A 15,839-nucleotide genomic window follows, 5' to 3' on the forward strand; every position below is an offset into this window, starting at 1 on the left:
TCCTTAATTACTGTTGACCATAAAAATTTTTGTTTGATCTATCTTCATAGGATTCATTATATCCTATTATTGCTGCATTCGTATAAATTTATTATAAGATAACAATTAAATTTTAATTCTAGCCACTGCCTTTTTCCCTTATTTGCAGACGTTTTGGTTTTAATTTAACAATAAATATAGTACATTATATGTAAATATGTTATTATAAACATTATAATGTTATAACATTATTATGTTATTTATACATATATTTATGTATAAATAAAAATACGCCTATAAAGTTTATACGTATACCTAAACTCTCTATATGTATAAAACTAAGAATAAAATTATAACGATTCTATTCCCAAAAAATGTAAATGATACATTGTAAAAAATGTTACGTAATACTATCAAATTATATAATTTTTTTGAAATCAGCAATGTATTAAAAATATCAGAGCATAGTTACATAATATTTTTTTGTAAATCAATTTTTTCTATGTTTAACAATAATATGATAGAGCAGATGTCGTCAATAGGCAACAGATAGATGGAAAATTAATGGATCTAATAACATTTCACTTTTTTGTTTTGTTTTTTAATAATACATTAAATATAACAAAGTCTAAATTAAAATTAATTTATTAGCAATTAATGTTTTTCTTGTCACCAATTCTTTTTTATTTTTGAAACCATCTGGCTTTTTTTAATTCATTGTACATGATTGACAGAATAATTTACCACCTATTTTTATTTTATTTTTCCTGTGATTTGTGAATTATTATCACATTACCTATTGAAATTATTAGCTTAAAGTTATAGTATTAGTTATAATGTTTAATTACAAAATGACAATTCCATCGTTACGTGGGAAAATAAGCATCGGTGAAAAAATGATTTATCACTTCCCAAAACTTTCCATAATTTTATTTTGTTCATATTAGCCCTAATATTTCTTTAAAATGAATCTAAATAAATACCTAAAATTGGTTTAAATTGAACGTTAATTATAGAATTTTAAATTTAACTTAAAAATGTTTATTAATTCAAAATCATAAAATTGTATAATTGGTTAACTTTTACATGAAATAGTTCAGATTTTCTATTTTATTAATTCGAGTTAATATGTGCTTTTAAGTAGAATTTGGAAGTGGCTAACTTTATACTAACCAATTAAAGTCCATTTTACGGTATTCAAAATATCGAAATAAATCAAAATATTTTTCGAATAATAANGTATTCAAAATATCGAAATAAATCAAAATATTTATCGAATAATAAAAAAGCTATAGATGAATACAGTAAAATACTTCTTCTCCTTCCTCGTCTTAATCCCAACTACTTGGGGTCGGCCACCCTTATCCTAAACTTCCACTTGACACGATCTCCCACATCCTCTACGCTCACATCAGCTATCCTCATATCGCATTCAATAGCATCCCTCCTCTTTTTTGGTCTTCCTCTACCTCTTCTTCCTTCAACATTCATTGCTACAACTGTTCTTACGGCTTCCGATCCTTCTCTCCTCATAACATGACTAAACAATCTAAGTCTATTTTCTGTCATCTTATCCACGACTGACGCAACACCTATACTTCCTCTTATATGCTCGTTCCTTATCCTATCTTCTCTAGTCACTCCACTCATCCGTCTAATCATTCTCATCTCTGCTCTACTTTCTTATCATTCGCCCAACACTCTGAACCATACATCATAGCTGGTCTCACTATAGTCTTGTAGAATTTACCTTTCAGCCTCATTGGAATTCTTTTATCGCATAAGACACCAGACGCTTCTCTCCACTTCAAGCGTCATGTATTCATGAATACAGTAAAATACAATTTGCATAAATAAAAATTAAGAAAGTGATAAAATTATGATTTTTTTTTATATTAACATTTTAAATATGCTTATTAATCTATTTATTAATTTTCAGAAAATTCGGCTCTGCAGCAACTTAAGGATTAAATAGTTAAAAACTATTTGATAACATTCATGATAGAGAATTGAAACTGATTTTTAAGAATAGTCTATCAAATAGTGCGAATGATCATACTACTCTATATATAAAAATTATTGTTTGCGTACATGTATATGTAACTTTTGAATTCCTTTAAATAGTTTATTTTTATAATTATATGTTTTTAATCCTCAATTGTATTGTCGAAGTAGGTCTTTTCTTTTGTATCCACCGCTACTCACAGTCCCCATATTGTAAAAATAGATTCGTGTAATATCCTGGGTCCAAGGACACTATCAATTATTTGCATTGTCAATACTTTAGTCATTATTAATATTTTTAATTTCAAAATATTCATTCCCATATTTTATTTTTAACCTAAATCGGATTGACTCACTAGGAAACCGTTTTCTAAATTAAATTAATTGTTTGTAACGTATTAAAAAAAAAAAATTGAGGGGTCTTGAACAATTGTACCAGAAAACACGCACTGGTTTAATTTTTCTATGCTTATTAATTTTTTTAATTCACTTATAATTATAAATTTAAAATGCTTTTATTTATTTAAAAATTTTTCTTTTTTTATAGTAGATAATGATTTTTGTTATATTTTTTCTGCGAGTAGTACGTGACCAAATAATGTAGTCTATGTTCTATGATTTAATGATTTGAGTGTTTATCTATAATCTTATCCCCTCCATATGACCAGTGTTTTAAAATATGCAGTAAAATCCAATTAGTTCTTTTTCAGATTCTTCAGTGAAAAGTAATTGATGTCAATATAAAGTTCTACATAGTTTTGAAATCAAAAAGAGATTGAGTAAGTAAAGTAGGACTTAACTGAGCGACATAAATATAGCACATCGAGAGTTTTTCGTTGTATAGTATACTTTATATATTAATATTCAAATACTTTATTATTGAGTGATGACTTAAAATATTTTTTGAAATAAAGATGTATCATATAATTAAATTTGGATTAATGTTAATAAATTTAGTATAATGAACAGTTCTACAAAGAGTAGATCAAATATTTTCGCCATTTAATATTTTCTAACTTTTTTTTTGTATTTTAAATGAGATAGTTAATTTTTCTTTTTCTTTGCGTGTAGTTTTGATATTATTGAAATTTTTATCAGTTCATATAGTAAACATCAAAAATATTGTATTGTAATTTAAGTATAATAGGCATTATGAAAAATAACGCTGGCGATAAACAATTACCGTCTCCCCACTAATAATTTCAAAATGTAAGTAATTTTAATTACTCATTTTTCAATTCCTATGCGGTAAACACGGCAATTATCATATTATTTGTGAAATAAAATTCATAGCTATTTAGACCAATATACCTAGTAGTGTACTTATAATGTTGAAGCCACAAAATTATTTTATAACTTTTTATCATTTTAAAAATTTTAATTTATGGTTATAATTATTTAAACATTATAGACAGTAAACTTTACTTATTAATATGATGTTCGAACTATTAGATTTTCGAACCAAATCGAAATTAGGGTTTTTAGTAGTGATGGGAATTTTCGAATATTTTAAATTATCGTATAATTATTCGAATTGTTTTTATACAACCGAATAGTTTATTTTTAGCATAAACTATTCGAATATATTGTGTAACTATCTAATATTTTTACTATTCGAATATTTTTTGAATCACTATGGAATAGTTCAAATAGTGGACAACTATCGAATAGTTCGATAATTACTATTCGATATTTCTCATCACTAGTTTTTAGATTCAATAAGCGAACCGAACTTCTTGTACATTAAATTTTTTGAATAATGATATAAAAAATATTTACCTGAAAATGATTTAAATTGATGTTCGGTTCAAGTTTGACTAAAAAATTGAAAGTTTAGTTTGGCTCCAAAAATTAGGGCTCATGACATCACTATTTATTTAATATTCCTAAATAGTTTTACATATTACACAACACAAAAACCAAACTTTGTTTTATGTTTTTTTGGAATGAATACTTATAATATAGTAGGTATAAATTACTCACATGAAATATATTTGTGTTACTGTATTGCGTTTTTAAAAAATATATGTATATTATTATATTGAACAGGTGAACGGCATGGTATAAAATATCAAGATTAAACCAAATTGTTTTCTATTAACGAAAACTAAATCGATCTTTGATCGAATATTAACTAATTTACACAGTTCAAAACAAATTTTTTAATGCAAACAAAATTATTTACTGACTTCAATTATGTTTGTTGGAAAACGTAGAAACTTTGATTTAAGTATTTAATGGAAAATAAAATTAACTTCAAGAGTTTCTATGATAATATCATATTCTATTAATAGACATACAATAACTATAAAGGTAAGCTAATACTTAAGAGAATACATTGAAAACTAGTTATAAATCTTCAGTTAGAAATTAAATAGTTCAAAATTAGTTGTATAATAATATGATTTCAATGAAAAAATGTATTTTTTTTATGTATTAAGCATTAAAGAATAATTTAAAATACATTAAACAAATTGAGAAAAAATTAAATAAAAAGTGTTGTGCTGTAATAATTATAAATTATATATATATATATATATATATAATTAGTAATTATTAACATAACTGTAGGATAATCAGCGAATAATAGTTAAAATTGTTTTTTATATATTATATTCAATATAATTAATATATTATAATAAAGTATACAGTAAATAAATATAGTTTCTATATAGAATAAAACTTCGGATCAGGGCCGGGTCTAATGCACAAGTCACACGGATGAAAAAACCTTAAATTTTTTGGTATATTCATTTAAAATTTAAAACAGTAAGCTAAAGAAAATAAGATAATCAAAACATTTAAAAGGAGTCTTTAAAATTTTGCCTAGATAGAGAAAAAAATTTGAGCAGGTCTTACTTCGGCTTAGTTTAAAGAACTGTAAACAATAGTTGCCACGAACTTAAAAATATGGAGGGTTGAAATATTATTTTTATCGACTAAAATTATTTTAAAACTGTGTGACCTTATCTTAAAGTTTTTTGGTAATCTCATGTTTGAAAAATTTCCGATTAAAACAATAATATCTATGTGTATATACCTACATACTGTCTAATAAGAAGAGGAGGAGAAATAAATTTTAAATTATAGGTTAACAATTTTTATAATTAACTACCAAGAGACATTTATATATAATTAATGTCACACATAGGATTACATATAAAGTTTTGTTTAAGATACTGATGACATTTTTATCAAAAAAAATTTTAACATAATAATCAATGGTGATAATAAAATTATTAAAAACAACTCCAATTTCTTTTCGATTAAATCCCAACTATTTTGTTTATTTCTTTTATGAAATTGTTGACTAAATTAAAGGTAATTTACTAATGTGCATTTATAGTTTCACATATTATCTATCAGATTAGATAAATAAATTTTTACTTTGTACATGTAGTATATTATCAAACCTTGAGATTCAATGATTGACGAATTGTTTAATTTTTTTTATTCTTTGAATTCTAAGATCAGTAAAAATTAATCATGGTTAGGCGACGTATGAAAAGTGAGTGATTAATTTATAATAAAATATCATAGTTAAAGGATTTTTTTGAAAGAAATTAGTACATTATAGTTTTATAATTATATTCCAATTGCCACGAAGCAAGTTTTTAGTTAATTTATTTTCCCCTACCGATATCATCAATTATACCCACCCATCATGATCATCTTTTTATAATATACATTAGTTTTACGCTTCTAAAGTTTATGGTATTGAACTGACATACACCAATTTTATGACACTAATAAATGGGTTGATGTGTAGTTTACATAAGACAAATTAGAGGATAGAAGATAAGGTAATACGTAGTAATATCACAAAACAATTGTTCTATGGCGATATCTTATCAAATGAAATTTATTGTATAGCTGCTTAAATATAAACATGTTATAAATTTCAATCGATATCGTTTTAAGTTTCCATGACAACGTCTTTAAGTCGCTTGTTGCACAATTTCGTTGGATCGTTGTATTTTTAATCTAGTTATTTATAATTATATTTTTATATAAAATAACGTGTTAAAATTTACTTTGTTTTAAATTTGCCGCATTTATTAATTAGAGCATTATTACTATTGGATGTATGTTAGTCAATTATTGTAGTAGTGTTGATGAATTTTCGATGTATAATTATTTTTAAATTAAAATTATGTTATTTTTCAGATATAAATAAATTAAGTAACATGGAATCTAACAAAAATACTCTTCCAGTCCAAAATGCAGCTGATATTTCTGGTTATACAAAAATATACACCATCTCCCAGGTATGAAAAATTTTTTAGCAATATATTAGCGATTAATTTTTTTTAATTTTGTAATTTTAGGTTATTGGAATTGTAATAATTTTAGCAATGTATTATTGGCTTGAGTTTTACCGTGGTGGATTTGGTTTTGGAGCAAAGGTTATATTCAATTGGCATCCATTGCTTATGACGATTGGTTTTATTTTTTTCTTTGCTAATTGTGAGTAAATATTTTATGAATATATATTTATTTAATATAAATAACATCTTAATGTAATTTTATTTAATTATTTATTTATTTATTAAAAAATGGGTTTCTACACACACACACACACACACACACACCTACATATGTATATTCACATATATTTCAGGGGAGATTTCAATGAGTGTCTTTGCACTTCTTGAGATTTTTCATATCAAAATCCTAGTCATATAGTTAGTTATTTGCACAATATTTTAAAATTGGTAATTTATATAGTTGACTAATTTAAAGGAAAATGTATGATATTTTTAAAGAAAATAATAAATAACTGTAATACAGTTTTGATTTAATTATTTTGTAATTTATTTTCAAAATGTAAAGAAGTAATCTTTTTCAATTATGTACAATTAATTGCTTATGACATTTTCAAAAAATAAATTTTCAAAGCAATGCAAAATATAAGGTCAGGTAAATTAAATTAGCTATTTTATATTATTTATCATTAAATATTTTATATCATTTTTGTTTAATATATTGCTGAAGAAATTGTTACAGTGGAAGAAGTTTTTCTACTTCACTCAAGGCGTAAAATTACAAAATACTAGAGTTAATTTCAATTAAAAATTACAAATTCAATTACAAATCAAGTTTTATGATAATACTGAAAAATGTCAGTTGATATTTGCACAGTTTTTTTCTTTCTAGTTTCAAACTATGGATTGTTTTGTATCTATCTTCCTTTTTTCTCTATTTTCCTATTTTATTTTTATTTTTACATACGAGTCATATCTTTGGTTATTATTGCTGCATATAGAGTGGATCAGATCTTTCTGATAACTCTTATAACTTTTAATCTACTTAAATTTTCACTTTTTCTTTTAGCTTCGATGCGAAACTGAGAAGGTATTAGTTTTACTATGATGTGTTTTTTTTGTGTTTGTGTCTGTTACTACTTTTTCTCAGCTCTCACCGAACCGATTTCTTTCAATGATACGTCAAAAGATCACAAATTGTATCTAGTCGAAGACATTATCCTCAAAAATTGAAAAAAATTCCCTCGTTCCCGTAAATGGGGGAAACCTCAAAAATGAACATAACAATATAATTTTTTTTTTATAGATGCATGATATTATTACCTTTCATTTGGTAAATATTTTTTTTATATCTGACCCTTTACCCTCCACAGGGGGGGATTTAAAATGACAACTTTTTCACAAAAAATTTACTTTTTCAACTTAAATTTTGAAAATGTTTTGGAAAGTCTGACACTTTTATATATATCTTAAATTAAAGCTAATGTAATTTACCTTATTATGCGAAAAAAAAAATGTCGGACTTTATTTTATCTTCACGGGGAAAATGGCTACCAAATGCTATTTTTGTGTGAAAATTTTCGATTTTGTATTTTACATTTTTAACTTTATAATGCTATGACATATTGAAAAGTGTATGGATCAACATTATTTTTTTATGAGAAATAATATTTTTTAATAATCCCTTTTTCATTCGACATACTTTATTTTAATTAGGATATTAATAAGGAACTAGCAGATCATGTAGCTTTTGGAATAATCCACCAATTTTTTAAAATTAAACACTCTAAAGATTTGCATTGAAGCGTTTTTTTTATAGTGATTTTAATCACTGTCAGTTATCATTATGCTTGATCCATCTATGCCACGTTACCACTGTGCCGCGACCCCCCTGTGCTGGGTTTTTTTTTTCAATCAATTCTAACAGACTTGGTCTACAATCTAAAATTTTTTTTAATTCCATAAAAAAAAAATTTAAATGTTGATATCATAAAATTATATTAATGCAGCTGTTTAATTGCTAGGCTATTTAAAGTATGTTAAAATTAGAATTTTTAGTGTTCTTTTTTTATAGTATCAAACAATGATGGTGTTATTAAAAAAAGGATAAGAGTAACCATAAATTTTCATACTACTTATTTCTTATACTATTACCATTTTCTCATAAAAATTATTAATGGTCAAATATTATGGTAGAAGTATTTTTATCCCCTATCCACAGGGAAAATTTAATGATTTTAAACAATTGATATTTTGTCTTTTCCCTTATATTTTTCAGTAGTTCAACCGGGATATTGTTAATTCCTGTTGCTCTTTTGTTACTCAGTTTTCTTAGAGACTTCTTGAATTTACTGATAAGTATTTCAGATCCTTTTCCATCTTCATTTACATCTATTTTATTTTCTTATATTCCTCTTCATTTTCAATCCCCTCTTTTCCCTCATATAATTCTTCCATATACATTTTCCACCTCTTTACTACCTTTTCATTTTCCAACAGAATTTTGCAATGTTTATCTTTAGCTATGCTGCTAGATGTCTTGGTTTACATTGCAGTTTTTTAATTTTATTATAGGCTTTGCTTGTATTGTTGCTTGGTAGATCACATTCTATTTCTTGTATGTTTATTTATCAGTTTCAGTTCTTGCTCTTCCCTAGTCCATATTTTCCTAAGAAGTTACTTCTTTCATAGCCTAATGAGGCGTTAAATTGCCTATGATAAATACATTTGAATTACATTCTATTTGTTGCATGAGTTCTTCAATGTGTTTGTATGTTTTTTCAATTTCTTCAACTGTACTTCTAGATGTAGGCAAGTACACTTGTATAATGTAAATGTTTGTAGGCTATGCTTCTATTTTCACCATCAGAAATCTGTCATTTAAGTGTTATGATTTGAGTACATTTTCTTTCCATTTTCTTCATAATATCATTGTTGCCCCGTTTTCATATATGAAATTACCATTTCCTGCCCATTTTGTTTCACTTATACCAAGTACATTTAGCTTTGCTTTCTTAATTTGTTCTTTTACTTCTTCCAGCCTCCTTGTTTTAATCATTGTCTTCGCATTCTATAGACCTATACTTAAATAGTCTTATTTAGTCTTTCCACAAGATTTTTATTGGATGATGACCTGAGTAGTCTTGGTTCTATTCCTGCCAGATGTGTAGGAATTCTATGATCAGTACGTCTTTTCATTTTCATTGTACATCATTTAGTTAGTAACAGCTTCTTGGGTAGGAATATCATAAAGATCTTTAATGCAGTGGTTTCTCTGTTGCCTTCTGCATCCTCATGGCTAATGATCGACCTTTGAAGGTAATTTCTCATCTACAGGACAAGTGATTGCCCCTCTCTTGCTACTCATCCAACCTTTTGATTATTGGTTTTTAGAGTTTGCTCCTTATTCCAGGAGTTGATCGGATTATTGGAATTGTCTGCCTGAGACTTTCTACCAGTGAATCTCTGGGTTTGCTATACCCATAGTATATGTAAGCTATATATTCCCCTGAGGGAGAAACCTACCAATACAAAATTTTAAATTAATAATATTAATCATCTTACATTTCTTCAAATTTTTATATTAACTGTTGATTATTTTATTTTATTTGAGTTATTAATTTTTTAATATAAAATGGAAACATATGATTACAGCTATTTTGCATTATCGGACATTTAGAAACAATAAGAAGTCTACATTGAAAAATCAACATGCAATTATACATGGTGTAATTATTATACTTGTATTGCTAGCAGCATGGGCTGCAATTGCTTCGCACATTTATGCCAGTCCTCCAATACCTAATTTCTACAGTCTACACAGCTGGATAGGAATAATTACAACGCTTATGTTTCTTTGTCAAGTAAGTTCATTAAATGAACTTATGTAAGTAATTATAAATTTTATAATTACTTATTTAATTAAATAGTTCATAATAATTTATTTTTGATAAATATGTTACATTGAATACTTTATTTAATTACAAAAGATATTTTTCTTTAGCAGAAAATTATATATAAATCCTTTGGTTAAGACTTCTGACATATAGATTTATTTTAATTTGTTATAAATTTCATAAAAGTGGGTATAAAAGTAAGTCTTATCAATATCAGTATAAATACACTAATATTAATTTATAATGAATGAGCATTGTAAAATATCTAAAAGTCCTGTGAAAGAAAACTGACCATCTTTAGTATCAATAAGACTATGTCAAATTATAACTGCAAACAAATTTTACTGTTTATTATTTTGATTCTAGTTTATTTGGTATCAAAACTTGACTTTTTAACCAAAAATATTCCTAGTTTAAAGTTGATAGTATGTCTTGAACATTACATTTAAATATTGTTGATTGGAAAGTGATGCACAATCATAAAACTTATTTTTAAAAATATACAATTCTGATGACTTGGTTGTTATTAGATGTTTCAATAATAATACTATACTGAAAACAATTGATGAAAAATTAAATTGTGAATAATTTTTGTCATTGAAAATAGTTTTGTGTTTAATTAAAAAATATCAAAATTTATACATAAATATGTATTTTTAATGAAGTAACACAATACATTTGGTTTTTTTTTAGTTTATTGGAGGATTTGTCTCTTTTCTGTACCCTGGTATATCAGTTCAATATAGAGAATCACTTATGCCATACCATGTATACTTTGGTGTATTAAACTTTGCATTAGCAATTGGAACTTCAGTCTTAGGACTTGGTGAAAAAGTTATATTTGCTTTGTAAGCAATTAATTTAAATTCAAAAACAAAATTGTATTCCAATAAAATGTAATTTTTTTTAATTTTAGAGACAAAGAATATAAGCATTTACCTGCAGAAGCATTTGTTGTAAATATCCTTGGAATTGTAATTGCTGCTTATGGAGCAATTGTAATTTATCTAGTTACTAAATCACAGTACAAAAGAATTCCCAATGCAGAATCTGGAGTATTATTGACAGGTGCTTTAGAATAATTAAAATTTAATTATAATAATTAGTATTGTAAAATTTATCTAATGAATATATTAAATTGTTCTAAAGACTTATATTAATTATTCTATTTTAAAATATTTTTTTTATATGTTTTTTTTTTATTTATTTTTTATTTTAACTATAACTAATATATATACAAATTTTTAATTGAATATCACATTAAAAAATGAATGTATTAAATTTGTTTTAATTATGTGTTGTGTATTAAGATCTTATACAGTTCTTGTTTTATAATATATATTTATAAAAATTATATAATATAATAATTAATGGTGCTTGAAAAAATGTATTTATTATTTATTATTTTTGTTTGGTCCTATTTGTTGTTATGAAAGTTTTATTATCTAGAATTAAATGAAATTACATAGTTGACTATGAGCATAAAATTTAAATATATGAAATAGTGAAAGGATTTAATACAGGGTGTCCCACTATTCTGAAATTCTTATTAACTTAAGATCCAGCAAATACTTTGCAATACTTATTTTTTGATTTTGAATAAGCCATATTTTTTATCTCTTATAAAAAAACAATTTTTTTTTTTAATTTATTGAATTTTTTAAAATCTACTTTAATTTCTTTTTTTTACAATAAAATTTTGATGAGTCTATAATAGTGTTAAAATAACTTATTTTACTTATTGAATAACAAGCGCAGGTCTTGGGTATATTTATAACAATATATGCTACACACTAACTCAGTGTATTAAAATGATTGTATCTAAATAAAAACTTATTCTAAATCTGTTATCAACCCAACATTTTTGTAAGGAAAATGTTAAAAAAAGTATCTTGAAAAATAAAAAACCATTTATATTTGTATTTGTATTTTTTTATACTGAGTGATTGATTAACCCTTAGCAATACCTTTCAAAGTATAACATATATTATAATATTTTCTACTCAGAAGTCAGATTTGTATTTAATCAATGCAAATATTAATGGTAACTTACGTTTTATCATTTTTATAAACCAGTTAATTAATCGAGAAATAAAACAATATTGATTAATTTTTTTTTAATTTTATTTATTGTTTATATATGTTTTTATCAATCGTTAAGTATATTTTATGTTCACCTATTATACTTGAACAATTTAAAGTAACAACTATGAGTGCTGCTATTTTATTCACTGTATTTCTCGGCTTCACTCCAGTCTAGGTATAAAAAAATGAGAATAACTTTTGAAGTACTGGTCCAAAAATTGTTATCAACCAGAAGTTTTCTTAATTCGATCATTATGTTATAACTAAGTTAGCTAATTCTGTATGATATAGAAGATATTGGCAACTTTACCCACTTAATAAAGAATGGTTATAAAATCTATAACACAGGACGACAAAAAAAAAATTATAGTTAACAATATATATACAGTGGCGTATTTACGGGGGGAGGAGGTCAAACGGCAAAAAAAATCTGATAATACAGATACAAAAAATGAACTTCATTTTAAAAATGTTGATATTGAACTTTATTTTAACCGCTCGTTAACGAACGTAGAGAAAGAGGAAGTTCATTAAAACATTTGTAAGCCCGAACCTACTTTTGAATTTCCTAATACTGTAATAATTAGTGCTAAAGATAAACGATCAAAAAATTAAAAATTTCAATACAAATAGTTGTATACTGTTCCCTGGTTAGCGTATTCTGCTAAATTAAATGGCGCATTTTGTACGTTTTGTGTAGCATTTGCTAAATCAGGAGCTGGAATAAATTCTCAAACACTATTCGCGCTTTGGTTAGGAAACCTTTTCAGAATTGGAAACGATTAAAAATCATAACACACTTCAGTATCACAAACAATCCGTCTTAGATGCAGATAATTTCATAGATATGAAAAATAATATACATCTGTCTATTGAAAATCAATTAGACACTGCTCGAACACGACAAATTTTTGAAAATAGAAAAAACATTTCTCCTGTTATTGAAACAGTTATTTTATGTGGTCAACAAAATATACCTCTACGAGGTCATTGCGAATTTGGAAAATTAACCGTTCATAATACCGATATAAACGATGGAAATTTTCGTAATTTATTACGCTTTAGAGCTCGCGTTGATGCATCTCTAAAATTATACATATAAAATATACAAGTCCTATTATTAAAAATGCTATAATTGATTCATGCAATTCAATTTTACTCAATAAAATAGTCGGCCGAGTAAATGAAGCCGAATGTTTTTCAGTTCTCGTCGACGCAACTGCAGATATAGCCAATTTCGAACAGGTGTCTATTTGCGTTCGATATATTGATTTAAAAACATTTGAATTACATGAGGATTTTCTACAGTTTGTTCCGACAACTGATGCATCTGGAAAAGGTTTATCACGACTTATACTTGACAATCTCAAAACATTTGGTATAAATACACAATATATCCGGGGTCAGGGATATGATGGTGCAGCAGCAATGGCCGGGAAGTATAATGGAGTACAAGCTTATGTAAAAAAAAAGAAAATCCTTTAGCTGTATACGTACATTGCTCTGCACATTCCTTAAATCTTGTTGTATCGGTATCTTGTAATGTTTCTCAAATACGCAATTGCATGGGGACAGTAGGAAAATTGAGAGACTTTTTTGTGTTTCCAAAAAGAAAATCTGTGCTGTCAGAAGTTATCGAAAATACAGAAAATAATATTTCTAAAAAGTCGTTAAAAAGAAACTGTGAAACTAGATGGATCGAACGATATCATTCAATTAGTGATTTTTTAGAACTTTTTGAGTGTGTAGTAGATGCCCTTGACGAAATTTGTGAGTGGGATAATACAGACACGTCGAATCAAGTAAGGGCATTCTGAATTACAATCCTCCAACAGGAATTCATAATTACGTTAGTTACTATTTCCAAAGTACTTGGATTAGGACTTCCACTGTCAAAACAGTTTCAAAAAATTGATATTGATTTAAAATTAGCTATGGATTTAGCTCAAGATACTTTGACCGAGTTGGAGGATTATAGAAAGCACGCACAGAAAAATTTTAAAGAAATTTTTTCAGCTGCCGAGAAAATTGCTGACAAATTTAATGTGACAATGAGTATTCCAAGAATTAGTAAAAAACAAGTACATAGAATAAATGTACAAACTAATAATCCTGAAGACTATTTTCGCATATCAGTTTTTATTCCATTCTTAGACTTTTTTATAAGTCAATTAAAGTTTAGATTTCTTGATCATGTTGATATTTTATCAAGTTTGCACTCTCTATTCGACAAAATTTCTACAACAGAAGAATTTAAAAAATTGGCTGAATTTTATGAAGAAGACTTAAACGGTAATAATTCGATATTAGAAGAATTCCAATTATGGCAGAGGAAACTTAAAAAATTGGAAATTAAACCAAAGAATTCTATTGATGCACTAAAGTTGTGTAATGCAGATATATATCCAGGCATAAATAAATAATTTCAAATTTTGGCTACGCTTCCTATATCTTCAGCATCAAACGAGCGGACTTTGTCATCTCTCAAAAAAATCAAAACATATCTACGAAATACAATATCTGAGGTAATAAAATGTTATAAAGAAATTTTAATATAAAAACTAATAGATTCTTGTAATTATTTTGTTTTAGAAAAGATTAAATGGATTGACGATGTTAAACATTCACAGGGAAGTTGAAATTAGTGTTGATGAAGTGATAGATGAATTATCAAAAAAAAAACAGACGACTAGAATTTATTTATGAAAATTATCATTTGTTTTAACTTTTAAGAAGGTACCTCTAGTGAAATATATAATATAATATTATATGTATAAGTGAGTCAATAAAATTATATTTAATTAAACCACCTCAAAGATATGTCTAGGTACGTAAATTTTATGAACTATCATAGATATTAGATTATAATAATAATTAAAGTATAATGTTAACTATATGGACCCCCCAGAAAAATTCGAAAATACGCCACTGTATATATATAATGAATCCTAAAGAAATTTCGTTACTGATTTTAATTCAGATTTCAGAATTGTTTCATTACATCTATTTTTTGAGATAATTACTAATTAGTAATTAAGCGATAATTACAAAATGAATTTAAAATTTTCGAAACCCTTCCTTGGTTTTTATTACAATTTATTTAAAAAATTAAATAAATTGTATAATTATAATCATAGATTAGTTAAAATTCAAAACTCTATCGAACGAATTATTAGATAAAACACCACTAAAATAAAAAATGTACTGAATAAAGGTATGGTAAAAATTTAAATTAATTTGGCTTTGATGTAAATTATCTCAAAATGAATTATAAATGAGATGTTGAGGTTATTTACTTAAATAATTATAGTATTCATTGAGATATCAAGAAAGGTAGTATTACCAGTACCTTTTCTAAACATAAAAAATACTTCATGATTGATACAAAAATGTAACTAAAAAAAATTATCATATTATTTTTAATTAAGTGGTTCTTGATAAAAAAATCATCTTTTATATCAATGTATGATTTATTATAAATATAGCTATTGGTGTACATGTTGAATGACTAGTTTATGGTTTAAAATAATAAGTAACTAATTGGTTTATTTTACTGTTCAGATTTTTTCAATAAGACTTTTTTTATCATAAATACTAAGCTAGTTTATTA

At 25.6% G+C, this 15,839-nt stretch overlaps 2 protein-coding genes across 7 annotated transcripts; both read left to right on the forward strand.

Moving 5' to 3' along the window:
* The first annotated feature begins 2,632 nt into the window (after window positions 1–2,632).
* On the forward strand, window positions 2,633–11,331 carry LOC126907123 (transmembrane ascorbate-dependent reductase CYB561-like). 6 transcript variants are annotated; one of them, XM_050688202.1, is made up of 7 exons: window positions 2,633–2,762; window positions 4,033–4,296; window positions 6,151–6,251; window positions 6,312–6,450; window positions 9,903–10,111; window positions 10,838–10,992; window positions 11,061–11,331. In XM_050688202.1, exons 3-7 carry the CDS (start codon window positions 6,171–6,173, stop codon window positions 11,224–11,226), a joined length of 750 nt encoding a protein of 249 aa, XP_050544159.1. In that variant the 5' UTR covers window positions 2,633–2,762; window positions 4,033–4,296; window positions 6,151–6,170; the 3' UTR covers window positions 11,227–11,331. The 6 variants fall into 6 exon arrangements, with proteins under 6 accessions (XP_050544159.1, XP_050544162.1, XP_050544158.1 ...); XM_050688205.1 differs by lacking the exon at window positions 4,033–4,296 and having other exon boundaries at window positions 2,681–2,762; XM_050688201.1 differs by lacking the exons at window positions 2,633–2,762; window positions 4,033–4,296 and adding an exon at window positions 5,396–5,491.
* A 2,535-nt stretch (window positions 11,332–13,866) lies between these two features.
* On the forward strand, window positions 13,867–15,247 carry LOC126907131 (uncharacterized). Its single transcript, XM_050688218.1, has one exon. The coding sequence runs from the start codon at window positions 14,164–14,166 to the stop codon at window positions 14,650–14,652; it is 489 nt and encodes a 162-aa protein (XP_050544175.1). The 5' UTR covers window positions 13,867–14,163; the 3' UTR covers window positions 14,653–15,247.
* The last annotated feature ends 592 nt before the right edge of the window (window positions 15,248–15,839 follow it).

This window comes from Daktulosphaira vitifoliae, unplaced genomic scaffold (genome assembly GCF_025091365.1).
Source record: "Daktulosphaira vitifoliae isolate Bord-2020 unplaced genomic scaffold, ASM2509136v1 Scaffold_5, whole genome shotgun sequence".
Classification (NCBI taxonomy): Eukaryota; Metazoa; Arthropoda; class Insecta; order Hemiptera; family Phylloxeridae; genus Daktulosphaira; species Daktulosphaira vitifoliae.